We start from the raw sequence: 27,602 nt of genomic DNA on the forward strand, positions 1-27,602 counted from the left end.
CACACACACACGCACAAGCGTGTGCACACACACACACACACACACACAAACAGATAGAACATGTTTTTTTTTTTTATCTCTGCACACACGCACACACACTTTTGAAAAAACTAAACAGTAAAAGGGAAGTCCATCTCCTCCCCGCCGACCCATTTCTCTCTGATATAAAGGGACAGTTGGTTCAGTCCTGCTGGTTCAGAAAGTCTCTGTGGTCACAGGAGAACGTGATGGGAAAACGCAGCCTGTCTGACCTACATACACAGTCCCTGTCTGACACCATGTCTGTCGATTCTGTTCAATCAAGATCCCTCTCCTCATGACTGAACAATCCTTCCATCCAATCAGGATCCGATTCCCCGGTTCCTACTGTTGTGCCGGTAGAAGCTTAGCTCTGTCGCCAGGTGCTAGGTGAGCTGGATAGGTGTATAGTAGTTTGCGGTCATTTGTCGTTATGGTTAGTTGGACCGCAGCCTGGGTGAGTTCACAGTTTGGGGTTAAGACAAGTGGAAGACAAGATGAGTAGAAGTGAGTCATGTTACTCAGTAGAAGTAAGTCCATGTTACTCAGTGAAGTGGATCATGTTACTCAGTAGAGGTGAGTCATGTTACTCAGTGAGGTGAGTCCATAGTTTACTCAGTAGAGGTGAGTCCATGTTACTCAGTAGAGGTGAGTCATGTTACTCAGTAGAGGTGAGTCATGTTACTCAGTGAGGTGAGTCCATGTTTACTCAGTAGGGTGAAGTCCATGTTACTCAGTAGAGGTGAGTCCATGTTACTCAGTAGAGGTGAGTCCAGTAGGTTTATTCAGTAAAGGTGAGTCCAGGTTATCAGTAAAAGTGAGTCCAGGTTACTTAGTAGTAGTGATTCCAGGTTACTCAGTAAAAGTCAGTCCAGGTTACTCAAGAGGGGGGGGGGGGGGGTGGTTGGTGAAGCAGAACACAGTGTTTAAACAAGGAGTATTTTGTTTTTTGGGGTCCAGAGTCTTGGAGTAGAGCCAATATAGATGAGCGTGACACACATATATATACACAGGTAACTGACAAAATAATGGAAACACTTGAGTAAATGAGGTAGGGATGGGCAACGGTTATTCAAGATGTTCAAATGTCCGATGGACAATTTTACGTTATTTAACAATGAAAAGGCTTTGTCTAAATGTAATTGTCTATCTGACATTGCTACACACAGGTATGCCATGACATGTGAAATACTTAATTCAATAAAATATCTTTTTGAATGTAGTTTTATGACATAAAGTACATACATAGTAGCCTACACGGGTTTCATGTGTTTGTTATTGTCGGCCAATCAAAGTGGCACCGTCTACAGTCAGTGGCTCCATGTGTAGTAAGTAACAGTGGGAGATCTCTAATCAATGCAAAATGGAATTAAACGACAGAATTAAGTTAGTTAAATGAGAAGGAGTAGGCTACAATACAAGCAACCATCAGGTAAGCTGTTGTTTAATCTGAATGGAGTTGTTGTAGACAAGGACGGGAAGCAACAGAAATAACCTTAAAAGTACTTTTTAGCCTAGGTAGCTGGCTAACATAGCTAGCTTTTCTTTAGATTGATTTGATGCATACAAGACAGAGGCACTACCAGATGGGATGATGGATAACCTATGGAATCTACAAATTTGTTGAATAGTCTGTATGGCTATCTCTCTCTCTCTCTCAATCTCTCTCTCTCATAAAACTCACTGGCACCTGCCAATCACACTGCTGCAAGCAAACGGGATGCAAGTAGCACAGGCTGCACAGCAATCTAATTCCCAGGTTTAAACAACTCGACTATCCAGATATACCCCACAAAAATCATGATATTATTCGAAATTATTTCAAATGCCCATCCCTAAAATTAGATATTGAAAGCAGGTGCTTCTACACAGGTGTGGTTCCTGGGTTAATTAAGCAATTAACATCCCATCATTCTTAGGGTCATGTACTAAAATGCTGAGCAGGCCATTATTCTGGCGACCATAACTATGCCCCCTTAGGATGACAATGCCCCCATCCACAGGGCACGAGTGGTCACTGAATGGTTTGATGAGCATGAAAACCATGTAAACCATATGTCATGTCTGTCTCAGTCACCAGATCTAAACCCAATTGAACACCAATGGGAGATTCTGGAGCGGAGCCTGAGACAGTGTTTTCCACCACCATCAACAAAACAACAAATTATGGAATTTCTCCTGGAAGAATGGTGTCGCATCCCTCCAACAGAGTTCCAGACACTTGTAGAATCTATGTCAAGGTGCATTGAAGCTGTTCTCACGGTGGCCCAACGCCCTATTAAGACACTTTATGTTGGTGTTTCCTTTATTCTGGCAGTTACCTGTAGGCACACACTGGCTAGAGAGGTTGGAGTTTAAGCCATACTTGTCCGTGTGTTATTCTATTGTGTGTTATTCTATTGTGTGCTGTGTGATGGGCTGTGGTGAGGTACAGGGCTGTAAGGTGTTTGTACCATACCTACAGGAGGATGGAGGACAGAGCAAAACATTCTGCTTTAGAAGAGTTTCTCCCAAAATAAACAACAAAAACAGAGCAAATATCTCAAAAGGAAGAGAGGTTTCACAGTTTTTCAGAAGTTATACAGTGGCTTAGTAGTCTCATGGGAGTAAACTTGACTCATACAAAATAAACCTGACTGTCAACATTTCAAATCTCACAGCTCCCAGATGAAAATGGTCTCCACAGCATTTGCAACCAAAATAGGGTTATTTTTAAGTTGAATATCTCCTACAGTGATTTAACTTCAAAACTCCCCGTAATGTGTTGATCTGTCCTCCATACCTGCTCTCCCCCTCAGTCACACTCATTCAGTGGTTGGTTGGTGTATTTGATTAACACAGGGTGGGTGGTGTGTGTAAGCCCTCAGTAAGTTATCTGTTTAACTGTCTGTCCCCATAGATCGCTGGGGGGGGGGGGGTGTCCTGGTAGTGTCCATGTTATAGTTATCCTCTCTGGGTTATTCCTCTGTCCAAGGACCCTTCATCCCTTCTTCATCACCCCATTCTTCCTTCCTCTTCTTCTTCATGTCTGTCCTTCACCACAGCTGCCGCCCCGTATAGGTCGGGGGTGCGGAGGGGACCTGTGAAAAGGAGGAGAGAGAGAAAGAGATGGGACGTCAGTTTGGTAATATACAGTGTTTGAAGTTGAGAGACACCCATGTAAACACACACACACCGCACACACACACCACACCACACCACACGGTCCTGATAAGAGGTTACATTTTGAATGTTGCCTGTATCACATCTTCTAAAACCCCCTCTTTCCTCCTCTCTCTTTCTCCTCCCTCTTCCCCTCTCTCTTCCTCCTCTCTCTTCCTCCTCTCTCCCCTTTTTTCTCTCGATTCAGTCTCAACAGCTAATCCTGCTCTTTTATGCAGGAGAGAGCATCATTTCCAGACCTCCCCTCCTTTCCTTCCCCTACTCCCTACTAAAGTACAGTAATACCACTCTGATGTAGGTGGCAGGTCTATGAGCATAATACTAGGAGGGAGACCATTTGGTTCACAGGTAAACGTTCCCAGAGCTTTAGCTGGGCAGTGGCTCAGTGATTTCTGGTTGTTTTCTAGTTCCAGATTCTGCCTCTAATGTAGTGGCAGGTGTCAGAGCAGAGACTGGGAGGGAGCCATTTTAAAACGTTCCCAGAACGTAAGCTGAAAGTTGGCTCAGCGATTTTCTGGACGCGTGGCTCCAGATTCTGCAAGGTCAGCAGCGTTTATTTATAGCGAGGTGATTGGAGGTTAGTCACATGCGCTAGGGAGCTCACCAATCCATCCTGGGGCTAAAAAGGGCGTGACTGGGCCAGGGACACAGCTGCATCACTCACACTGGAGAGATGGCTCTAGTCTGCAGCCCAGGGAACCCACTCCCTCATTCACACGCACACACGCACGCACACGCACACACACACGTATGCAAGGTGTGTATATGTGTTGTGTATATGTGGCTTTATACCTAATATGTGTGGCTTTCTTGCACAGAATAATAATTTGAGTTTGTATACCTGTGAATGGTAGTGTGTGACAGGGGTGTAAACGTGGGTGTAAATGTGTGTGTGCTCACTGCCCAGGTGAGTGACAGTATGTTTCTATATATGTGTAAGTGTCTACACTGCTTTCTTGCTCAGGATCATAATCAGAGTTTTAATAGAGTTTGTGAATGGATGTGAAGCGTGGTCGGATGTGTAAACGTACAATATGAGAACTCACCGCTCCCCCATTCAGGATCATGGTCATCTCAGTGGGCTGGTACACGTTGCTGCGGAAGGGGGCACTGGGTCTGGGCGCTGTGTTACCATTATGATTACCTGCACTCCTCAGACCTGGCACAGCAGAGGAACAACGTTATTCTCTTATGCAAACACATTCATTCATGCATTCTACATTAAGATCGACACAGGAACAGATGCCTAATCTGTACTTTTAACACACATGCTGTACAGGTACTGTTTGTACCACTACAAGAACCACTGCTCTTATGTAGTTATTTTTAGCCCAGTACGGTAATATCACTGAGTCACTATGTTCTACATCCAACCCCATACACAGAAACATGCATGTAAAACCTCAGTAGCGCTGTACTGAGCTTGTAAGCATGAATTTTAATACACATTTGAAAGTCAAAGTCTCTCGTTACCTGCAGTGTTTTCGTCAAAGCCGTAGCTCTGGTTCTCCGGAAACTGCCTGTGTGAGAGGGGGATGTCCTCGTCGAAGCTGGTCTCCCTCATGCGGGACGGGGCCTGGGACGTGTCAAAATAGTCAGGGGCGGAGGGTTGTGGCGGGGAGCAGAGACAGGAGTGTGCCTCGGGCACGGCGTGGAACAGGAGGAGGAGCCAACCCTGTGCCACCAGTGCTATAGCCAATGCTGGATCGTCCCAGTCCGGGGACCGCCCCAGCCAGGCGTTACCGTAGAGATAGAAGCCCACCCAGGCAACCCAGAGGAGGAGGGACAACAGACAGGCGGAGAGGAGCCAGATCGCGTTACAGCGCCACTGCCGGGTCTTCCCACAGAGAGCGAAGGAGGCCGCCCCCAGCGCGGCTAGCAGTAGCGCAAGCACATAGCTACAGGCTAAGGAGAAGTCCAGAGGCAGGTACTGGCAGGCCGCTCTGCCCTCCCTGAGCACCGTGAGCAGGAGCCACTCGGCGGCGATGATCCCCTGGACGGCGCTCAGCCCCAGGGCCAGGCCGGTCAGGGCGCAGCCACCCGGGCTCCGGCGCTCGCGGCCCAACCTCCGGAGCCGCACACCCTGCACCAGCAGGCAGGAGAAGCACAGTGCGAAGAGCAGGCCCCAGAGGGCACGGCGCAGAAGACACAGCTGTTCGTCACGCTCGATGAGGTAGGCGAAACTGAGGCCGAACAGGCCCAGGATGCCCAGAAGCAGGAGGAGAATGGGTCCCACGCCGCTGCGCTTCTCCGCCTCGCTCACGTGGTGTAGTCGGCAGAGGATGATCAGGCCCAGTAAAATGGCAGCCAGGGCGCCGCTGGCCGCTGCAGATTCGACCGCCACGCCCCAAACAGAGTCCAGGTCGCAGAGGAGGGTGTAGGGGCGCACCAGGCCCCAGCCACACCCCCGGGGCACTGCCAACGAGTCCTCATCAGGGTCCTGGGAGGAACCACGATGGAGCACGGAGAGGAGGAGGAGGAGGAGGAGGACAGGGAAGAATGCCATCTCTAAGAGGAGGAGGGAGGAGAGAGAAACAGTGAGTCATTTCTGGATCAGAATGTGCAAAGTGAAACAAAATGTGACTAGTAAATCGTCTACTGTAAATCTGGCTGTGTTTTTTTATGAAACACAAGTGATCACTGTGTGAGTGACAGTGTATGTACATGGAAGCGTTATCCAATGGCACGCACGCACCCACACCCACACTTCCTGTATCCGCAACAACAGGAGCACAGTGACTCTCTCCTTCCATCCTGTAAATGGCCAGAGGTCAACACACAGCCAAGAGGCTCCTTACCAACATCACACACTGATAGCTTCAACATACATACACATACACTGACTACACCAATGCATGCATGCACACACACCCACACAAATGCATATAGACACACACAAAATGATGAGCATCAACTAGATACTTCCTGAACAAGAGCAGAACAAGTAAACAAACCATTCATATGGCTTTACCATGAAGCTGAGAGTCGGAGGTTGGAAATGTACTTTGAGTTACCGGTAGTCTTTATAACATCAGTATCCACAGACAGAGTCATACTCAGAGAAAACACTGCTGACTGTCTGAGCGGACGCAGGAAGGCATGTAGAATCATATCAGTGGAGGCTGGTGGGAGGAGCTATAGGAGGACAGGCTCATTGTAATCGCTAGAATGGAATTAATGGAACGGAGTCAAACATCAATCAAAATTCAAATCAAATGTATTTACATCAGCAGATGTCACAAAGTGCTATACAGAAACCCAGCCAAAAACCCCAAACCCCAAGCAATGCAGGTGTAGAAGCATGTGGTTTCTATAAGTTTGATGTGTTTGACTCTGTTCCATTGATCCATTCCAGCCATTACAATGAGCCCGTCCTCCTATAGCTCCTCCCACCAGCCTCCACAGGATCATATATATAACAGGAATATAAGAACAGGGATCCTCCTGTCCAGACACAGGAGCTGACAGCATCATGTTGTTGAGGTAAGACACTGAGACGAGGCATATTGCATAGGTAAACCACACACAACACACACACACACACACACACACACACACACACACACACACACACACACACCACACACAACACACACCACAACACACCAACACACCACCACACACACACCACACACACACACTTTTAAAGTGAATCTACAGAAAGCACTGACAGCAGAGTAGGCTACTGAGGAATCAATATCACCTCTCCATCACATTAACTCCCTATCCCATTCTATCCATCCCATCCTATCCCATCTTTCACCTTATCCATCCCATCCTATCCCATCCCACCCATCCCATCCCACCCTTCCCTCCTATCCCATCCTACCCCTCCTATCCTATCCCATCCTACCCTATCCCACCCTATCACATCCTACCCTATTCCCGATCCCACCCTATCCATCCCACCTATCCCTCCATCCCATCCTACCCTATCCCATCCTACCCTATCCCATCTACCCTATTCCCATCCTATCCCCATCCTACCTTATCCCACCCTATCCCATCCTACCCTTATCCCAATCCTATCCCATCCTACCTTATCCTATCCATCCCATCCTATCACATCCTACCCTATCCCATCCCTACATCCTATCCCATCCTATGCCCGATCCCATTCCTATACCACATCCATCCTACCCTATCCCATCCTACCCTACCCTATCCCGATCCTATCCCATTCTACCCTATTCCCAGCCTATATCCCATCCATACCCCGATCACTACCTAATCCCATCCTACCCTATCCCATCCTACCTATCCCATCCTATCCTATATCCCATCCTACCCTATCCCATTCCTATCCTATCCCATCCTACCCACGGTCCCATCCTATCCATTCTCCATTCTCCCCCATCCCATTCCTATCCCATCCCATCCACCCATTCATCCTACATATCCCATCCTACCTATCCCATCCTATCCCTATTTCCCATATCCCATTCTACCCTATTACCCTATCCATCTACCCCGTTCCCATTCCTATTCCTATCCCATCCTACCCTATCCCATTCCTACCCATATCCCATCCCACATTCCTATCCTATTCTTACCCTATCCATCCTACCCCGTCCCATCCTTCAATCCTCAACCTACCCTATCCCATCCTAACCCTATCCCATACCTATACCCCATCACCATCCTACCCTATCCAACCTATCCTACCCCGTCCCATCCTATTCCCGATCCTACCCTATTTCCCAATCCCATCCTATCCATCTACCATATCCCATCCCTACCCGTACCTATCCCCATCCCATCCTTATACCCATCCTACCCTATCCCCCATCCATTTATCCCATTATCTACCCCTATCCCATCAATATCCTATCCCATCCTAACAAAAACAAACACAACACCAGACGATCCTCGTAAGTCTCTAACAAGAGACACGAACACACTGATAGGATCAGTATCTTAAGGCTTGTATCCTCAAACTCACAAACACACACACACATTTCACCACTGACACACCGCCTGTTTTTAAACCGACCTTAGTAACAGTCAAACAACAACTGTCCGGTCCCTTCACAACACGTCACACACTGACACACCAAGCCTTAGTAACAGTTAACAACAGAACGTCCGAGGTCCCTTCACAAACACGTCACACGCTGACACACCAGCCCTCAGGTAACGTCAACCAACAAGCTCAGTCCGGTCCCGTTCACAACACGTCCCACACTGACGCACAGCCCTACGGTCAACAGTCAACAACAACTGTCCGGTCCCTTCACAACACGTCACACACTGAACACACCAGGCCGATAACAGTCAACAAACAACTGGTCCGGTCCCTTCACAACACGTCACACACTGACACCACCAGCTAAAAGGCTAACAGTCAACACAGACTGTCCTCGTCCTTCACAAACCGTCACCACTGACACACCAGCCTAAGTAACAGTCAAACAACAACTGTCCGGTCCCTTCACAACACGTCACACACTGACACCCAGCCTAGTAACAGTCAACAAACAACTGTCCGGTCCCTTCACAAACACGTCACACTGACACACCAGCCTAGTAACAGTCAACACAACTGTCCGGTCCCTTCACAACACGTCCACACTGACACACCAGCCTAGTAACAGTCACAACAACAACTGTCCGGTCCCTTCACAACACGTCACAACTGACACACCAGCCTAGTACAGTCAACAAACAACTGTCGGTCCTTCACAACACGTCACACACTGACACACCAGCCTAGTAACAGTCAACAACAACTGTCGGTCCCTTCACAAACACGTCACACACTGAAACACCAGCTAGTAACAGTCAACAACAACTGTCCGTCCTTCACAACACGTCAACACTGACACACCAGCCTAGTAACAGTCACAACAACTGTCCGGTCTTCACAACACGTACACACTGACACAACAGCCTAGTAACAGTCAACAACAACTGTCCGGTCCCTTCACAACACGTCACACACTGACACACCAGCCTAGTAACAGTCAAGCAACACTGTTCCGTCCCTTCACAACAGTCACACACTGACACACCAGCCTAGTAACAGTCAACAAACAACTGTCCGGTCCCTTTACAACACGTCACACTGAACACACCAGCCTAGTTACAGTCAACAACAAACTGTCCGGTCCCTTCACAACACGTCACACACTGACACACCAGCCTAGTAACAGTCAACAACAACTGTCCGGTCCCTTCACAACACGTCACACACTGACACACCAGCCTAGTAACAGTCAACAACAACTGTCCGGTCCCTTCACAACACGTCACACACTGACACACCAGCCTAGTAACAGTCAACAACAACTGTCCGGTCCCTTCACAACACGTCACACACTGCGACACACCAGCTAAGTAACAAGTCAACAAACACTCTTCGGTCCCTTCACAACACGTCACACCACTGACACACCAGCCTAGTAACAGTCAACAACAACTGTCCGGTCCCTTCACAACACGTCACACACTGACACACCAGCCTAGTAACAGTCAACAACAACTGTCCGGTCCCTTCACAACACGTCACACACTGACACACCAGCCTAGTAACAGTCAACAACAACTGTCCGGTCCCTTCACAAACACGTCACACACTGACACACCAGCCTAGTAACAGTCAACAACAACTGTTCGGTCCCTTCACAACACGTCACACACTGACACACCAGCCTAGTAACAGTCAACAACAACTGTCCGGTCCCTTCAAACACGTCACACACTGGACACACCAGCCTAGTAACAGTCAACAACAACTGTCCGGTCCCTTCACAACACGTCACACACTGACACACCAGCCTGTAACAGTCAACAACAACTGTCGGCCTTCACACACGTCACACACTGACACACCAGGCCTAGTACAGTCAACAACAACTGTCCGGTCCCTTCACAACACGTCACACACTGACCTTTCAGACACACTTTCCTATCTGCCTCATACAGTCAATAGCACTTGCATTCATTTGAAACCATCACCACGCGTCACTCTAATACACACAAACCACACAAATACAACACAGACCTACACAACCCTTTCACCCTGTTCACACTATCATGCCCACCCAAACCACAAACTGTGCTGGCTGACATATTGTCTTTGACCCTGTTCACACTATCATGCCCACCCAAACCAACTGTGCTGGCTGACATATTGGTCTTTGACCTGTTCACACTATCATGCCCACCCAAACCAAACTGTGCTGGCTGACATAACACAGACCCTACACTACCCTTTCACCTGTTCACACTATCATGCCCACCCAACCAAACTGTGCTGCCTGACATAACAACACAGACCCTACAACAACCATTTCACCCTGTTCACACTATCATGCCCACCCAAACCAAACTTTGCTGGCTGACATATTGTCTTTGCACATTGTCCTTTTTCAGCATCGGTTCCTGCAACTACAGAATGTTGGATGTGTACACAAAACCCAGCTCAGTACAGTTTGGTTAGGCTCAGTAATGGAAAAGCCCTGTGGTTAGCCTTTTAGGTCTGGCTCATGGAAATAAACCTGGGGGTCGCTGATAGTGGTAGTGGGATCCAAAACAGAAAAAGACCCAATTTTGGATTCATGAATGTTGGCATTAAACCCCTCCATCATGGGTGTTGGTTCGCTCCAAGGCAGCTTAGACTAATTCAGATTACAGACAGCTTTATGAGTGTGTCGAGGATATCTGGTGCAGCAAGGCTTCCAGCCACCGTCTTTATCTGTGCTATGCAGTATATCTGTGCTGTGCTATAATTCCGATGCTATGCTAATCTTGTTGCTATGCTATATCTGTGCTGATGCTATACTAGCTATGATATCTGTGCTAATGCTATATCTGTGCTATGCTATATCTGTGCTGTGCTATATCTGTGCTGTGCTATATCTGTGCTATGCTATATCTGTGCTATGCTATATCTGTGCTATGCTATATCTGCTTCTAGGTGCCATTAATAGAGAGTTACATAATATTTACATGATAATATTTACATCACTAGATTCATTCTAGTACTGATTTGATTAACACTAATGGGAGATTCTGGAGAGGCGCTTGACAGCGTTTTTCACCACAATCAACAAAACACCAAATGATAGAATTTCTCGTGAAATGGTGTTGCATCCCTCCAATAGAGTTGCAGACACTTGTAGTGTCACGATCGTCGTATGAGAGAGACCAAGGCGCAGCGTGGTATGCATACATTCTCTTTAATGAATGAACACTGAACAAAAACAACAAACTCAACGTGAAGCTATACAAATAGTGCAGACAGGCAACTAAACATAGACAAGATCCCACAAACACAAAAGGGAAATGGCTGCCTAAATATGATCCCCAATCAGAGACAACGATAAACAGCTGCCTCTGATTGGGAACCATATCAGGCCACCATAGACACACAAATTCACCTAGATAACCCACCCAAGTCACCATCACGCCCCAACCAACACAGAGAAAAACAGCTTACTATGTTCAGGGCGTGACATGTAGACTCTATGCCAAGGTGCATTGAAGCTGTTCTCACGGTGGCCCAACGTCTTATTAAAACACTTTATGTTGGTGTTTCCTTTATTTGGAAGTTACCTGTAGGTAGAAGTTGTTCCTAACCACCCATTCATGGTCAATGTTATCGTTCATCAATTGGTTAAGGTTAGGAGTGGGGCTGGGTTAAGGTTAGGAGTGGGGACTGGGGATACTTCTACCTTGAGCCCTCTCTTGCAGGCAGGCACATTTCAAACCAAGGTCGAGTGTGTGAGGGACAGGAGGCGTGCTTGAGGTAAATCCTGGGCTCAAGGCCCACAGGGGTCACTGGGGTCAGAAGTCATGCCTTGACACCTGGCCTGCAGCTCTGACTGATTGGCTTGAGATACAAGTTGCAGCTTAACCACAGATCTAGGATCAGATTACCTAACCTCTAATCCTGACCTTAACCATTAGGAGGGTGAGGAATAGCTAGATCAGTGGGCACCTGACCTGTAGCCCTGAGTGTCTGGGCAACAACAGCCCATATGTTTGCCATAGTGTAGGCCTAGTAGGTAGTTCTCCAGCTCACACATTTTGGTTCCCAAAACATTCAGGGAACATTGTTTTTAGGCTGTGGGAATGTTCTATGTTAGCTGGGCTAATGTCCCAAGAGGCATTCCAATCAGAAATGGTAGTTCTCAGAACATTTTGGGTAAAAATATGTTGGTTGTGGAAACGTTCTGTGTTAGCTGGGTGAACGTCTCAAGAGGGTTCACAGTCATTATTTAAGCAATGCTATTTTTGCATTTTTAAAAACACAGGACTTGTTTACGACTTTGGTGCATTGTGATTTGCCAAGTATGCCCAGGGCTCAGAGAGTACAGGTGAAACCTGAAATCCCTTTATTTTCCGCCGCTGGTTACCACTGGTTTACATTAACAGCAATCAGCGCTTCCGCAAGGATGAGTCAACTAAGCATGGCGTTAGCTCTATTCGCACGCACGCACGCACGCACACACACACGCACACACACACACAGACACACACACAGACACGCACATGCATGCAAACACACACCCCTAAACACGTTGCTAACTCTATTCATACACACGCATGCATGCGCACACACATACGGATGTAAGGACACACAGACAGCTCTGGGTGTTGTGTTCAGTCCTCACACAATGTTTTGTTCTGGCAGAGCCCCTGATAACCATGGTTACGCCCCATCTCTGAAAAGACAGGAGCGAGAGAGGGAGGGAGGATAGGACAGAGGGGGTTCACTCATCCCCACACAACCCTGCAGACTGCTGTTTCCTCTCCCTCTCTCTCTGGCTCTGCTTTGTGACAGGGAATGGAAACCACATTGCGTAGCTGCAGTGTGGAGTACAGACTCAGAACATAGAGTAACAGACAGGTAGTGATGCTGAGTTTCAACACACATACAGTACTGGAGAGATATCAAGAGTGCCTCATCACCATGCTCACTCCAGTCATCCATCTATCAATTCATCCATTCATTCATTCATTGACCTGCTCAACCAACCATCTATACAATCAGTCTTTCAGTCGCTTCCTCTCTCACTTTCTCAGTCCCTCACTCACTTCCACACTCAGTCCCTCTCTTGTCCGTTCACTCACTCACTCATTCCCTCACTTACTTACTTACTCACTCAATCTGGCACAGATGGCTTCCACTCTGTGTAGGGGGACTGTCTGATAGGCTGGAGATGGTACACAGAGTACTGACAGAGACAACCACCCAAACACTCTCCCTCCCTCCCTCCCTCCCTCCTCCCGTCAATATGAGTAATGTGAAGTAGAGCCCCCCCAGCCTCCCTCACTCTTTCTCCCTCCCTCCCTCCCTCCCTCCCTCCCTCCTATGAGTAATGTGAAGTAGAGCCCCCCAGCCTTCTTCCTCTATAGCAGAAAATAATCTTCAGTGTCTTCATCCCTTTTATCTCTCTGTATCTGTCTATTTATCTCTCCTCTGCCCCCTCTCTATATCCGTCTATTTATCTCTCTCTCTGCCCCCTCTGTATCTGTCTATTTATTTCTCTCTCTGCCCCTCTCTATATCCGTCTATTTATCTTTCTCTCTGCCCCCTCTGTATCTGTCTATTTATCTCTCTCTCTGCCCCCTCTCTATATCCGTCTATTTCCCTCTCTCTGCCCCTCTCTATCCGTCTATGTATCTCCTCTCTGCCCCCTCTCTATATCCGTCTATTTATCTCTCTCTCTGCCCCCTCTCTATATCTGTCTATTTCCCTCTCTCTGCCCCTCTCTATATCCGTCTTTTTATCTATCTCTCTGCCCCCTCTCTATATCCGTCTATTTCCCTCTCTCTGCCCCCTCTCTATATCCGTCTATTTATCCTCTCCTCTGCCCCCTCTCTATATCCGTCTATGTATCTCTCTCTCTGCCCCCTCTCTATATCCGTCTATTTATCTCTCTCTCTGCCCCCTCTCTATATCCGTCTATGTATCTCTCTCTCTGCCCCTCTCTATATCCGTCTATTTATCTCTCTCTCTGCCCCCTCTCTATATCTGTCTATTTCCCTCTCTCTGCCCCCTCTCTATATCTGTCTATTTCCCTCTCTCTGCCCCCTCTCTATATTCATCTATTTCCCTCTCTCTGCCCCTCTAAATCCATCTATTTCCATCTCTCTGCCCCCTCTCTATATCCGTCTATTTCCCTCTCCTTGCCCCCTCTAAATCCATCTATTCCCTCTCTCTGCCCCTCTCTATATCCGTCTATTTCCCTCTCCTTGCCCCCTCTAAATCCATCTATTTCCCTCTCTCTGCCCCCTCTCTATATCGTCCATTTCCCTCTCTCTGCCCCCTCTCTAATATTCGTCCTTTCCCTCTCTCTACCCCCTCTCTTGCTCTCCCTTAGCTGCCACTCCTCTCTCTATTTCTCTCTCTCCATCCTTCTTTTCTTTCGCTCCCTTTGCCCCCTCTTATCTCTCTGTTTCTCTTCCTCTGACTCTCTCTCTCTCTGTAGCCATTTCTGTCCTCCCCTCAGTTGAAATCTTCTATTTATGTTGAATCTGCTCCCCCCCCTGCTGTAAAGAGAGTAGCATTTTCATCTCTCTGCCACATTTGAAGATGGGATGTGAACCATGTGCCTTACCCGCTCCCTGGCACTATCTCTCTCTTCCTCCCTCTCAACACCCAACCACACGGTACTGCAAATCCCCTTCCTTACCCTACATCCCTCTCTTTCTTTACTCACTCGCACTACCTCCCTCTTCCCTTTCTCAGCTCTCTCCCTCCCTGTCTCCCTCTTTCACCCAACACCCGATCATATGGTACAGCAAAACCCCTGCCTTACCCCACATCTCTCTCTACCTTCCTCCCTCTTTCCTTTCCCCTCTTATGCTCTCCCTGCGCTCTCTACCTACTTCTCTCCCTCTTTCTCAGCATCTCCTCACGCTCTGTTTGATTTTCTTCTACCCCTCTATCTCTCCCTCTCTCTTATGTAATGGGGAAGGAGGGATCCAGAATCCAGCTATTGCCAGTTCTGCTGCACTGCCTGCACTGTCTGCCTGCTTAGGCATCCTGATCCTCCTGACAGTTACAGACAGTGAGGCAAGAGCTGCAGCTGAGGGATCTATGGTACACAGTGTTGTTATGTGTGAATAACAATGACTACTGTTCCCACAATGCATCTCATTCTCTTTACCTCTGCACACTAAATATTTGTTACCCTAAATGTTTAGTGTATGTATGTAAAGATAAGTGTGTGTCAATGTATAACGCAGTGTCAAAACACACATGGTGCATTCAGAAAATATGCAGACCCCTTGACTTTTTCCACATTTTGTTATGTTATAGCCTTATTCTAAAATGGATAAAATAAATGTTTTTTCTCATCAATCTACACACAATACCCCATAATGACAAATGACATTTTTAGAAATAACTTATTTACATAAGTATTCAGACAGCTCGAAATTGAGCTCAGGCTTTATTTAGACAGCTCAATTTGGATATTTTTTTCCCACTAATTGTTTTTTTGACCAATCACATCAGCTCTTTTCACATCATGTCTTTTTCAGAGCTGGTTTGATTGGTCAGCTCTCAAAAACAACTGTTCTGCTTGTGTAAACGCAGCCTTACTATCTTACTCCCCAATAGCTCTCACTGCACACTGGTTCTATGCACCATGTATGTACACACCAATGTAGCATTTACATACATAGTATACAACTTCACTTCAATGTTACAAAATACTACACTACAATTAATACCAACACATTGCAACTGCATTTATAAGGCCTACACATAATGCAATTGCTCATGGCTATGACAGCAAGAACCATCTTCAGTTCCTCAAGTCAAAGACAGAAACCTACAGAGCAATCCTCTACAATTATCCTCCTCTACAATTACCCTAGACAGTGCACTACCAGATGCTGTGTAATTACCATAACCATAATTGGGTAGATGATCACATTTTCTGACTAGGATCTCTCTCAACTCACTCTCCTCTCCTCAGTCTTTTAGCAATTTTGTCATTCATTCAATATGGATAGAGATGATAAATAATCAATTTTGTGTGTTTGTTTGTGGAGGGGGGGTGTGCATATGTGCATGCGTTTAGATGTGTGTGTGTGTATATATATATATATATATGTATGTATGTGTGTGTGCATGTGTGTGTTTCTAAAAACCTGTTTTTACTTTGTCATTATAGGTTATTGTGTGTAGATTTATGAGGAAATGTTTTTATTTAATCCATTTTGGAATAAGGCTGTAACATAACAAAATGTGGAAAAAGTCAAGAGGTCTGAATACTTTCCAAATGCTCTGTATATGTGTGTGTATATGTGTGTGCACATGCATGTGTGTGTGTCCTAACCCTAGCCCGTGCAGGGCTCCAGATGTGGAGATAGACAGATGTTTTTGGGGTCAGCAGGTCAAATCGGGGAGATGGACCAAAGCTTGCCTCACATCTGCCTGTTCTGTTCTGGTCCATGCCACATTAGTCATCATGTCGTAAGGTAGCCATAATAATTCATTACTAATTAGCCTTCCTGAAGTACTGTCGCCCCCGACCAATGCTGTAATGTTGTCTACAAAATCGGGGAGGGGACTGTGAATCTCTCTCTGTCTGTTCGTTCGTACATTAGTCACAAGCGATATCTCAGATTTTGACGAAACTTGGATGAACGATGTGTCTTGCCATAGAGATCCGGCATTTACTAAATGACACTGATTGGCCCAAGGCGGGAGCTGTAGTCATTAACTGAAATGAATTGTCCCAGGGGGAGGGACGCTGCATCATTTGTAGGGGACGACATGTTTACATAAATGTATTCATTTATTGAATATTTTTGAGGATCAGCAGCAGTACTGTAATGAAGGTGTTTCATTAAGAACAAGATACTGTTGTTAGCATTGCATCGACCATTTTGCATCGACCATTTTGCATCGACCATTTTGCATCGACCACGAAAGTTGGTAACTAATCACCATATTGGATGACACTTACAAATACTTTTTTGTATGATTCTCTCTCAATGCATTTAAAGGCATTGGACTTGTGCAAGCATGGCTGGCCAAGTATCAACAATATTCCTTGACCTGTCTATTTCTTTTAAATCCATGAGGGGGGGTTTACGAGTGTACACTTCGGGAAAAGTGGAAGAATGACAACGCAGCCAGAGCCCAAGGGCAAATGAAGGGGTCAGAGGAGAGATGGAGAGGTCAGGGAAGGATGGGGACCTTGGGGGGCTTTAATCTGTCTTCAGAAGAGAAGCTAGAGTGGCAGGTTGGCAGGACTCCATACTACATCATCTAACTCTTTTTAAAGACCTGTTTTCTAGACTGGCAGGTTGGCAGGACTCCATACTAGCTCTTTTTAAAGACTGGCAGGTTGGCAGGACTCCATACTAGCTCTTTTTAAAGACTGGCAGGTTGGCAGGACTCCATACTAGCTTCTTTTTAAAGACTGTCAGGTTGTCAGGACTCCATACTAGCTCTTTTAAAGACTGGCAGGTTGGCAGGACTCCATACTAGCTCTTTTTAAAGACTGGCAGGTTGGCAGGACTCCATATAGCTCTTTTTAAAGACTGGCTAGTTGGAAGGACTCCATACTAGCTCTTTTTAAAGACTGGCAGGTTGGCAGGACTCCATACTAGCTCTTTTTAAGCTGGCTAGGTTGGCAGGACTCCATACTAGCTCTTTTTAAAGACTGGCAGGTTGGCAGGACTCCATACTAGCTCTTTTTAAAGACTGGCAGGTTGGCAGGACTCCATACTAGCTCTTTTTAAAGACTGGCAGGTTGTCAGGACTCCATACTAGCTCTTTTTAAATACTGGCAGGTTGGCAGGACTCCATACTAGCTCTTTTTAAAGACTGGCAGGTTGGCAGGACTCCATACTAGCTCTTTTTAAAGACTGGCTAGTTGGCAGGACTCCATACTAGCTCTTTTTAAAGACTGGCAGGTTGGCAGGACTCCATACTAGCTCTTTTTAAAGACTGGCAGGTTGTCAGGACTCCATACTAGCTCTTTTTAAAGACTGGCAGGTTGGCAGGACTCCATACTAGCTCTTTTTAAAGACTGGCAGTTTGCAGGACTCCATACTAGCTCTTTTTAAAGACTGGCAGTTGTCAGGACTCCATACTAGCTCTTTTTATACGTTAGACTGGCAGGTTGGCAGGACCATACTAGTTATTTTTGAATTACTGTTTTCTAGACAGGCAGGTTGGCAGGTTCCATTCTAGCTCTTTTTTAAAGACCTTTTTTCTAGACTGGCTGGTTGGCAGGACTCCATACTAGCTCTTTTTAAATACCTATTTTCTAGACTGGCAGGTTGGCAGGACCATACTAGTTATTTTTGAATATCTGTTTTCTAGACTGGCAGGTTGGCAGGACTCCATACTAGCTCTTTTTAAAGACCTATTTTCTAGACTGGCAAGTTGGCAGGACCATACTAGTTATTTTTGAATATCTGTTTTCTAGACTGGCAGGTTGGCAGGACTCCATACTAGCCTCTTTTTAAAGACCTATTTTCTTTCCTCCATTCACAATAACACCATGTTCCTTCATTGACGTCATCGGTCTTCCACAGCTGTGTGTCAGATAAATGGAGGGAGTGACAGAGAATAAGATAGAGAAAGATCTGAGGAAGAGAGAGGAGACCGGTGGAATAGAAGAGTGAGAGGAGCAAGAGAGAGGGTTGTGGCAATGAGAGCGAAAAGAACGAGATGGAGATAAATAAATAAAGACTATGCTGCGAGAACAGAGAGAGATAAATAAATAAAGACTATGCCAGAGAGACAGAGAGAGCATAAATAAATACAGACTATGCCTTGTCACGTTTCTGACCTGTTTTCTCTTTGTTTTGTATGTGTTTAGTTGGTCCAGGCGTGAGTTTTGGGGTGGGCATTCTATGTTATGTGTTTCTATGTTTAGGTTCATTGTCTGTTCATTGTTAGCCCTTATATGGTTCTCAATCAGGGACAGGTGTTATTCATTTCCTCTGATTGAGAATCATATATAGGTAGGCTGTTTCACACTGTTTGTTTGTGGGTGATTTGTCTTCCGTGTCTGTATGTATGTTCGTACACACGGGACTGTAGCGTTTGTTTGTAGCCTGTACCTGTTCGTGCGTTCTTCGTGTATTTGTAAGTTCTCATGTTTTAGGTCAGTCTACGTCGTTTATTGGTTTTTAGTTTGTTAAAGAGTTTTCGTGTTTCGTCGTTCTGTTAATAAATTTCATTATGTATTCATCACCCGCTGCGCTTGGTCCGCTCATTCACCACAAGACGACCATTACAATGCCAGAGAGACAGAGAGAGATAAATAAATAAAGACTATGCGAGAGAGACAGAGAGAGATAAAAATATACAGACTATGCCAGAGAGACAGAGAGAGATAAATAAATACAGACTATATGCCCAGAGAGACAGAGAGAGATAAATAAATACCAGACTATGCCAGAGAGACAGAGAGAGATAAATAAATACAGACTATGCCAGAGAGACAGAGAGAGATAAATAAATAAAGACTATTGCCAGAGAGACGGAGAGAGAGATAAATAATAAAGACTATGCCAGAGAGGGAGACAGAGAGAGAGATAAATAATAAAAGACTATGCCAGAGAGACAGAGAGAGATAAATAAATACAGACCATGCCAGAGAGACAGAGAGAGATAAAATAAATAAAGACTATGCCCAGAGGAGACAGAGAGAGATAAATAAATAAAGAACTATGCCAGAGAGACAGAGGAGAGATAAATAAAGACTATGACAGAGAGAGAAATAAATACAGACTATGCCACAGAGAGACAGAGAGAGATAAAATAATAAAGACTATGCCAGAGAGAGATAAATAAATAAAGACTATGCCAGAGAGACAGAGAGAGATTGAATGGAGTGATTGAAGAGAGACCTTCCTCTTCTGAGGTTCTGGGTGGTCAGTTCAAACAGCCTGCCAGCAGACAGAAAGGCATCCATTCCAGCCAGGCAGCTAGACTGACTGGCCACACAGACGGCTGATAATCAAAGACAGACTGAATGATCAGACACCCTGATGGATCAGACAGAACACACTTGGATGATCAGACAGACAGGACAGCCTGACTGACTGACTGACAAGAAAAACAGACTGACAGATGATCAGACTGATGATCAGACAGACAGACAGGGACAGTTCTTGCCTCCCTCCATGGTCCCCAGACTCCTCCAGGCATCCCAGCCTCATTAACCAGGCCCTCATTAACATGTGAACTGGGTCTCACCAGCATGACCACTTATGAAATTGACTTGGGCAATTAAGTCTGATTTTTTTTATGAATCAGAGAGAGAGAAGAGAGAAGTCAAGAGCGCATGTCTTGGGTTACATGATAATGATCCAGAGAGAGAGTCAGAGAAGCATGTCTGGTTACATGATAATGTCAGAGAGCATGTCTGGGTTTACATGATGACGATCAGAGAGAGAGAGAGAGAGAGACATGTCTGGTTACATGATAATGACAAGAAAGAGAGAGAGAGAGGTCAGAGAGCATGTCTGGGTTACATGATAAATGATCAGAGAGAAGAGTCAGAGAGCATGTCTGGTTACATGATAATGATCAGAAGAGAGAGTCAGGAGAGTGTCTGGGTTACATGATAATGATCAGAGAGAGAGAGAGAGAGGGTCAGAGAGCATGTCTGGGTTACATGATAATGATCAGAGAAAGAGAGTGTCAGAGAGCATGTCTGGGTTACATGATAATGATCAGAGAGAGAGAGTCAGAGAGCATGTCTGGGTTACATGATAAAATGATCAGAGAGAGAGTCAGAGAGCATGTCTGGGTTACATGATAATGATCAGAGAGAGAGTCAGAGAGCATGTCTGGGTTACATGATGATGATCAGAAGAAGAATTAGTGGGGTGGGTTGTGCTGGGGAGTGGACCGGAGAGAAGATGAGAGAAGAGGACCAGAGAGCAGGATGTGCGGAGGAAGCTGTAGCGTGGAAGGGATTGTTGTGTGATCGTTGTGTGATGAATCAAGCTGTTGCCTCTGAGCACAGACACACGTGCACACAAGAGGAAACGCAGGCGTTGATGAAGATATGACATGCTCATACGTTCTCTCTCTTTTTCTCTGTCATACACACAGCTCTACCAGATATACACATGGTTGGCATAAGGTACATATGGTTGAGAGAGAGGAAGGCCAGAGGGTAAAACATCAGGTGTTAGAGGTTTGAATGATGACTAACTCACTCTGTGTGACACCAAAGACAGGACCTCAGAATAATATTGCATGTTTGTATGTAGTCTACTTCTCCATTGCAGTTCATGTCCAGCATACACTCTTAGAAAAAAGTGTTCCAAAAGGGTTCTTCAGTTGTCCCCATAGGAGAACACTTTTTGGTTCCAGGTAGAACTATTTTGGGTTCCATGTGGAAAGGGTTTAAAATGGAACCCAAAAGGGTTCTACCTGGAATCATTATTGGGGACTGCCGCAGAAGCGTTTAAGGCTCTAGATAGCACCTTTTTTTCTAAGAGTGTATTGCCCCTTGTAGGATAAACAAAGTAGGCATTTTGAATGGAATTTAAACCGTCCCTGATCTGTTTCATTAAGTACATTCTAGAACACAGAACACACTCAGAGACACCCATGGGCTTTCTAACCACGTACAATTAGGGATGGGCGATATATCAAATTCATTTTAATTGATGTTTTTGCACGATATTTCAAATGCCAGTATCGCAAGAATGTCGTTTTTACTGTTTACATTTTTTTCAGAGCATTTATGTTCTCTTATTGGTCTCGTCTCCTTCTCTCCTTTTGCTGTGACTGTGCACCTTACCGTTTACACACACGCCAAGCCCCTCCCCCACACACCGAGCCCCTCCCCGAGCCCCCTCCGCCACAACACAGATTATAAATAGGCCCTCCGCCCACACAGAGCCGCCCCCCCCAGCCTCCCCCCAACACAGAGCCCCTCCGCCACCACAACAGAGCCCTCCCCCCACAACCCTAACAGAGCCCCCCCCCCCCCCCACACCTCCCCCCTCCCCCACCCATTGAGCCCCCCACACAGAGCCCCCCACCCCACAGAGCCCCTCCCCACACACAGAGCCCTTCCCCACCTATCGAGCCCCTCCCCCACTACAGAGCCCCTCCCCACACACAGAGCCCCTCAGAGCCCCTCTCCCATCCATCGACCCTTCCCCCACACAGCCCCTCCCATCCACAGAGCCCCTCCCCCACCCACAGAGCCCCTCCCAGCCATCGAGCCCCTCCCCACCCACAGAGCCCCTCCCCATCCACAGAGCCCCTCCCCCACCCACAGAGCCCCTGCCCCCATCCACAGAGCCTCCCCCCACACACAGAGCCCTCCCCACCCCATCGAGCTCCTCTCCCACACACAGAGCCCCTCCCCCATCCACAGAGCCCCTCCCCCAGACACAGAGCCCTCCCCCACAGACAGAGCCCCTCCCCCAGACACAGCACCCCTCGCCCAGACACAGAGCTTCTCCCCCAGACACAGAGCCCTCCCCCAGACACAGAGCCCCTCCCCACACACAGAGCCCCTCCCCCACACACAGCGCCCCCCCCAGACACAGAGCCCTCCCCCGACACAGAGCCCCTCCCCCAGACACAGAGCCCCCTCACCAACACAGAGCCCCTCCGCCACCACATTCGCCCCACACACAGAGCCCCTCCCCACACACAGAGCCCCTCCCCACACACAGAGCCCCTGCCACTCACAACTACAAAGATGAGAGATCACTTCTTCCTCTTTTTCCTCTTTCCTCTTTCTCAACTCCTCAGATTGTGCGCAGAGCAGACACTACCAAAACAGGAGTATCAATTTTAAGTTACATTTTTAAGTTTAGTTTAATTTATTTGCACAAAGAAAACAAGTGATAAACAACAGTACAGATTTTAAAATAATAATAATAATATGGTTTGCAGGTGTGGTTGGAAGTCCAAGGGCTTATATGAAAACCACACCAGAAAAATACTAGATACAATACATAAGTACAAAAATAAAAAGGGTTTGTTAAAACAGATAACAAAACCTACTAATATATAATGCAATGAACATTGATTCTGGAAAATTCATGCTCAGTTTGTCACGCGTGGTGCCACATAACGCTAGTTGCATTTTAGCCAAAGACTGTTATACTAGCTGTCTATTCTGTGTTTTATAGATGTGCAATAAGCATCAAACAGAAATATATAAGGAATTGGCAACTCGTTCTCATTCTGAGAAATAAGGTAGGCCACTTGATTTCAACATCTGAACAAAGTGGACAGGCTAACATGCTGTTTAAACAGTTGGAGACAGACAGAAGGGAACAAAGTGGACAGGCTAACATGCTGTTTAAACAGTAGGAGACGGACAGAAGGGAACAAAGTGGACAGGCTAACATGCTGTTTAAACAGTAGGAGACGGACAGAAGGGTGTGTTCATAACAATTCAACTGTTCTAATTGTTAGCCAGCAAATAGATACACGTTGGCTCAACTTGAAATATAAATATTAGCTGGCTACTCACTAACACGTGAGCTTGTGCGTGAGAGATTGTTTCTGAGTACTGTGTTAATGTTCTATAAGGCCTGCTGAAAGATGTTCACGACAAGCATCTCGCTACACTCACATTAACATCTGCTAAACATGTGTATGTGACCAATACAATCTGTTTAGAAGTCAGTCATTATTAGTGAATGTGCATTATGCTTGGTTCTGGTTCTGGTTACATTGTAACAAAAAGGGCACTTTCATAGACCGACTTGAAAGCCAAATCAGTGATTATTGCAAAAAAGCAGGTTAAACTAAAAGCAGGTTAAATAATTCAATTATTAGTGGGTCTTATGGTTGTGGAAGGCTTGTATTTAGTTTAGGTATAATTTCACAAGCCCTGAATTCATTAGATTATTGCAGACTGTTTGAAATGCAGTGTGTTAGACCTTTAATTGTACAACAAAGCTAATGTATATATATGTTTTATTTATTTATATGATTTTTTTAAATCAAATATATTGTGAATCGCCCATAAGTTAAAACAAATAAATAAATAGAGATAGGATTTTTAGGCCATATCGCCCATCCCTACGTACAATCATCAACATGACTACACCACAGCACCAGAGAGACCAAGTACGGGTAGGTAGACCAAATAACTTTCGTCTGACACCATTCACTCACTGCCAATGACACAACAATGATCAAGGCAAGGAAGAGCATGTTCTGTACATGTATGCTGGAAGAATTCCTCTCCCATGTTCCAGAGCAAAGTTACATTGATTCAGTCGTTATGACCTAGTAATAAGTGCATCATCATTGATGTATGAACAGTCAGCAGTGGTCACTTACCCAGTATAGTAGAATCGTAGCCCTGGTTAGGTCAGTGTTCTGGCTAGAGGCCAAAAATACTCTGGTCCTAAGTGTTGCTGGCCTTGCCTTGAACTTTTCCACTGACCAAGTCCCTGCTTTAGGCAGATACCTATTTAGAGAATGTTCTTTTTACAGGCTCAGTCCCCCCTTCTCCCTTAAACAATACTGACCACATGGGAGGGTCCGCAGGGGTTTCCAGAAAGGATTGTTAGTGGGGGGACCCGGGCCCACCCATTGTTAGCTTGGCGGGGGTGATCTCAATTCCTAAATAAAGAATATAATCTCACCTTGAATGTTTCCAAATATAGAGAAGGGAGGGTGTTTGAGGATGAGAGAAAATCAGTGCTTCCCCTAAGATTCTGTTCAGCAGCTGAGGTTTCTCAGATGATCTGATGTTTTAACTCTGGTGGGTGGGTGGGGCGTGGGTGGGGGGGGTGGCTGCAAGATTTGCAGCGTATAGGGGAAACACAGAACATCCATGGATATGATTGGAAATGTGCATTTACATGAAATCCCAAAATGGTGTCAACCACCATGGAGACCTTGCTGCTCATATTATGCACTGTGAGCTATGACATCAATGGCAGAGCACAGAAGAGGCATCATTCGTGTACAATGACTGGGTTGACATATGATTCTGATGTAAACAGTATTGCCGTTTACCCTAACTCAAGATTAGATGTTGTTCTTGATGTTATGCTTGGTCAAGTGGCAGGTGGTCCTTTTCATCAATTACCCTTGAGGTCAAGGCCACGAGCATCCCATTGGTTCAAGCATTAAATGTGGGTGAGGGAATCTGTCTACCGGTGTACAGCTAGCTACCATTGTCGCCCCCAACCCTTCTTGTTGGGTTTATTGGCGGTTGGCATCCAACGTTATTGTGCATTACTGCCATCTACTGTACTGGAATGCCCCCGCCTCTCCTAGTTAAAAAATGGACCAATGTAAGTATAATGAGGGGTTCCTGCAAATGCAGGAATGCCCACATGCAGGAACGGCCCGAATTGCGGCAGCAATTGCACTCTTCTCAATGACAGACAGCCTTCCCAACAACGTGCCCGACGACAAATACCAGACCACCGGGCACGTTTACACATTAGAACCCCGCATCTGGTGCAGCCACATAACCAGCACTCACACAACACTGTTAAGGGGGCCACTTCTATCCCTGTGAATGACGAACCCTACAGTGGCCAGTGTCCAGTGTAACCACCGACACCGCACTAGGTGATGAATTCGAAGCATCAATAGTGTCGTGCTAAAACTACCAATTGGCCTTTGACAATGATTAAACCACATTCACAGAAAACCATGCACGTATACCAATCGAATCTCTCTTGAATCACTCCCCTCCCTCTCGTTTATACCGATCGATACTCGAGGGGAAATCGAGGGAACGTACCTTGAGCGACGTAAACAAATCCGATGGAAACGATTGCAGAATGCACGTGTCACTTGTATAGCGGGGGTGTATTGGAAAAAGTCACATTTTAGGGTTGAAGCCCTCCTGCTTCGTTTGCGTTTACACTCTCCACCCACATTCCCACGGCTGTGGACCAGCTCTGCGTCCCCGACCGAATTATTCAACCCTCTCCTGGGTTAGGAACCAGAGAGAGAAAACTCTGTGTTCAACCCTCTCCCGGGTTAGGAACCAGACAGAGAACACCCTGCATTCAACCGTACTTGTTCTCTTCTGGTAACGGTCCCGATTTGACACGCCAGCAGGGAGACGCACTCGGAATGGCAGAATTGGGTTACAGTTGTCGTTTCTCCGAAATCCTTTGTTCAACGGTGCGTTTCCCCAACGAACCCCCTTTTGTGATGAATAAATAATCTTAATAAATAAAAGACATGAATGCAACTTTAATATCCCCGCTGTTCACAAAATATCGTGCGTTAAATCCAGTCACTGCTGCGCACCTTTACAATGTTCACTGCCCAGGTCGAGGCTCAGCTCCCCCTGCTGCACATTTCCCGACTGACTGCATCAACGTGTATGACAGCTTGGAGCTCTGCATAACATGCGTAATTGTAATCCCTCTTTGAACAGCCAGCGAACATGACAGCTCTACGTGGAGCAACGGGAGAAACCACAATCTACTCACTTCACTGTACTCCGTCCTCACTCTCTCTCTAACTCTCTCCAGTCCGCTTCTGCTCTGTAGGCAGTCCTATATTCTCCCCTCCAATAACTTGGTGTGTTGACCGCGGGTTTGCCCGTCAATTCCTCTTTAGCACCACGTCCATACACCTTTCACCCAAATCTGTCTATTGGCCGGAGATTCAGTACACTCTATTTCGGTTTAAAATTGAAATGATAATCAGTGGTTCATTTACGGTTCTTGGCATCAAGGTCTTCCCTTCCACATTCGGTCTGTGGTTGGTTCGGGGCTATGAGTATAACGGTGTTGTGATGCTGGTTTCTCCTTCTGCTTGAACACCCGCGTCCTCAGCCCTTCCATTCGATCTATTCAGGGAGGCGTGGAGTGAGTGACACATAACTCGCCCCGTGCCAGACCTGCGCGGCCTACTATGAGCGCAATCAACCCACTAGGATTGGGGGGTGATTTGTTGTTGTTACCCCTCTACACCGCCTGAAATGGAATCCAACTGCTTCTGCTCGGGATATTGCCTCTTCACCGATATCCCACGTAACCAGCGGGTTAGTCGGATACCGCTGCTCTGCTTCCGAGGACAATTTGAGTGACAGTCACATTGATTTCTGTCCAGAGAGTCGCGCCTTTGTAATCCTCGTAATCACAGTCTATCTGTCAATATCCCCCATGTCATTGCCACACAGACAGAAGATAAAAGAGAAACGCTGCCTTCGTCAAAGCATGGAGCCTTTGTTGTCTGCTCTAATGTTCCAGTGGGATTGTATTTAATCTGAGATTTGGAGTATTAGTACAGGAAACTCTTTGGCCGTCCTGACCTGCCCCCAGGCCAAATTCTTTAGCATGACCATGGAGGTGATGGACATAATGACAGCACAGACACAGATCTGACACACTGACATACATACACACACTTAGACAACTAAATGCAGACACACTCGCACACACACGGGCATAATGTACGTGCACACACATTCACACACACAACCACACACACACCATTAACATGTGCATTGCATGTTAAA

General features: G+C 46.3%; 2 protein-coding genes and 1 long non-coding RNA gene across 8 annotated transcripts; 2 read left to right on the forward strand and 1 right to left on the reverse strand.

Annotated features, from left to right (window-relative positions):
- The first annotated feature begins 486 nt into the window (after positions 1 to 486).
- Positions 487 to 894, forward strand: LOC139025993 (uncharacterized). Of its 2 annotated transcripts, none has more exons than XR_011477693.1 (4): positions 487 to 558; positions 629 to 670; positions 717 to 822; positions 870 to 894. It is a non-coding gene; the product is annotated as an uncharacterized lncRNA (long non-coding RNA). The 2 variants fall into 2 exon arrangements; XR_011477692.1 differs by having other exon boundaries at positions 508 to 566; positions 613 to 670.
- Positions 717 to 27,217, reverse strand: gprc5ba (G protein-coupled receptor, class C, group 5, member Ba). Of its 5 annotated transcripts, none has more exons than XM_024143161.2 (4): positions 25,866 to 27,176; positions 4,654 to 5,688; positions 4,227 to 4,339; positions 717 to 3,098 (listed from the first exon to the last, which is right to left on the reverse strand). In XM_024143161.2, the coding sequence occupies exons 2-4, from the start codon at positions 5,684 to 5,686 to the stop codon at positions 3,054 to 3,056; spliced, it is 1,191 nt and encodes a 396-aa protein (XP_023998929.1). In that variant the 5' UTR covers positions 5,687 to 5,688; positions 25,866 to 27,176; the 3' UTR covers positions 717 to 3,053. The 5 variants fall into 5 exon arrangements, with proteins under 5 accessions (XP_023998929.1, XP_070297382.1, XP_023998928.1 ...); XM_070441281.1 differs by having other exon boundaries at positions 2,930 to 3,098; positions 4,212 to 4,339; positions 26,801 to 27,217; XM_024143160.2 differs by having other exon boundaries at positions 2,930 to 3,098; positions 4,212 to 4,339; positions 26,569 to 27,216.
- On the forward strand, positions 21,247 to 22,845 carry LOC139025992 (uncharacterized). Its single transcript, XM_070441280.1, has 2 exons — positions 21,247 to 21,260; positions 22,161 to 22,845. Exons 1-2 carry the CDS (start codon positions 21,247 to 21,249, stop codon positions 22,843 to 22,845), a joined length of 699 nt encoding a protein of 232 aa, XP_070297381.1.
- Positions 27,218 to 27,602: the final 385 nt, after the last annotated feature.

The sequence above is a fragment of the Salvelinus sp. IW2-2015 genome, unplaced genomic scaffold, assembly GCF_002910315.2.
Source record: "Salvelinus sp. IW2-2015 unplaced genomic scaffold, ASM291031v2 Un_scaffold3701, whole genome shotgun sequence".
NCBI lineage: Eukaryota > Metazoa > Chordata > Actinopteri > Salmoniformes > Salmonidae > Salvelinus > Salvelinus sp. IW2-2015.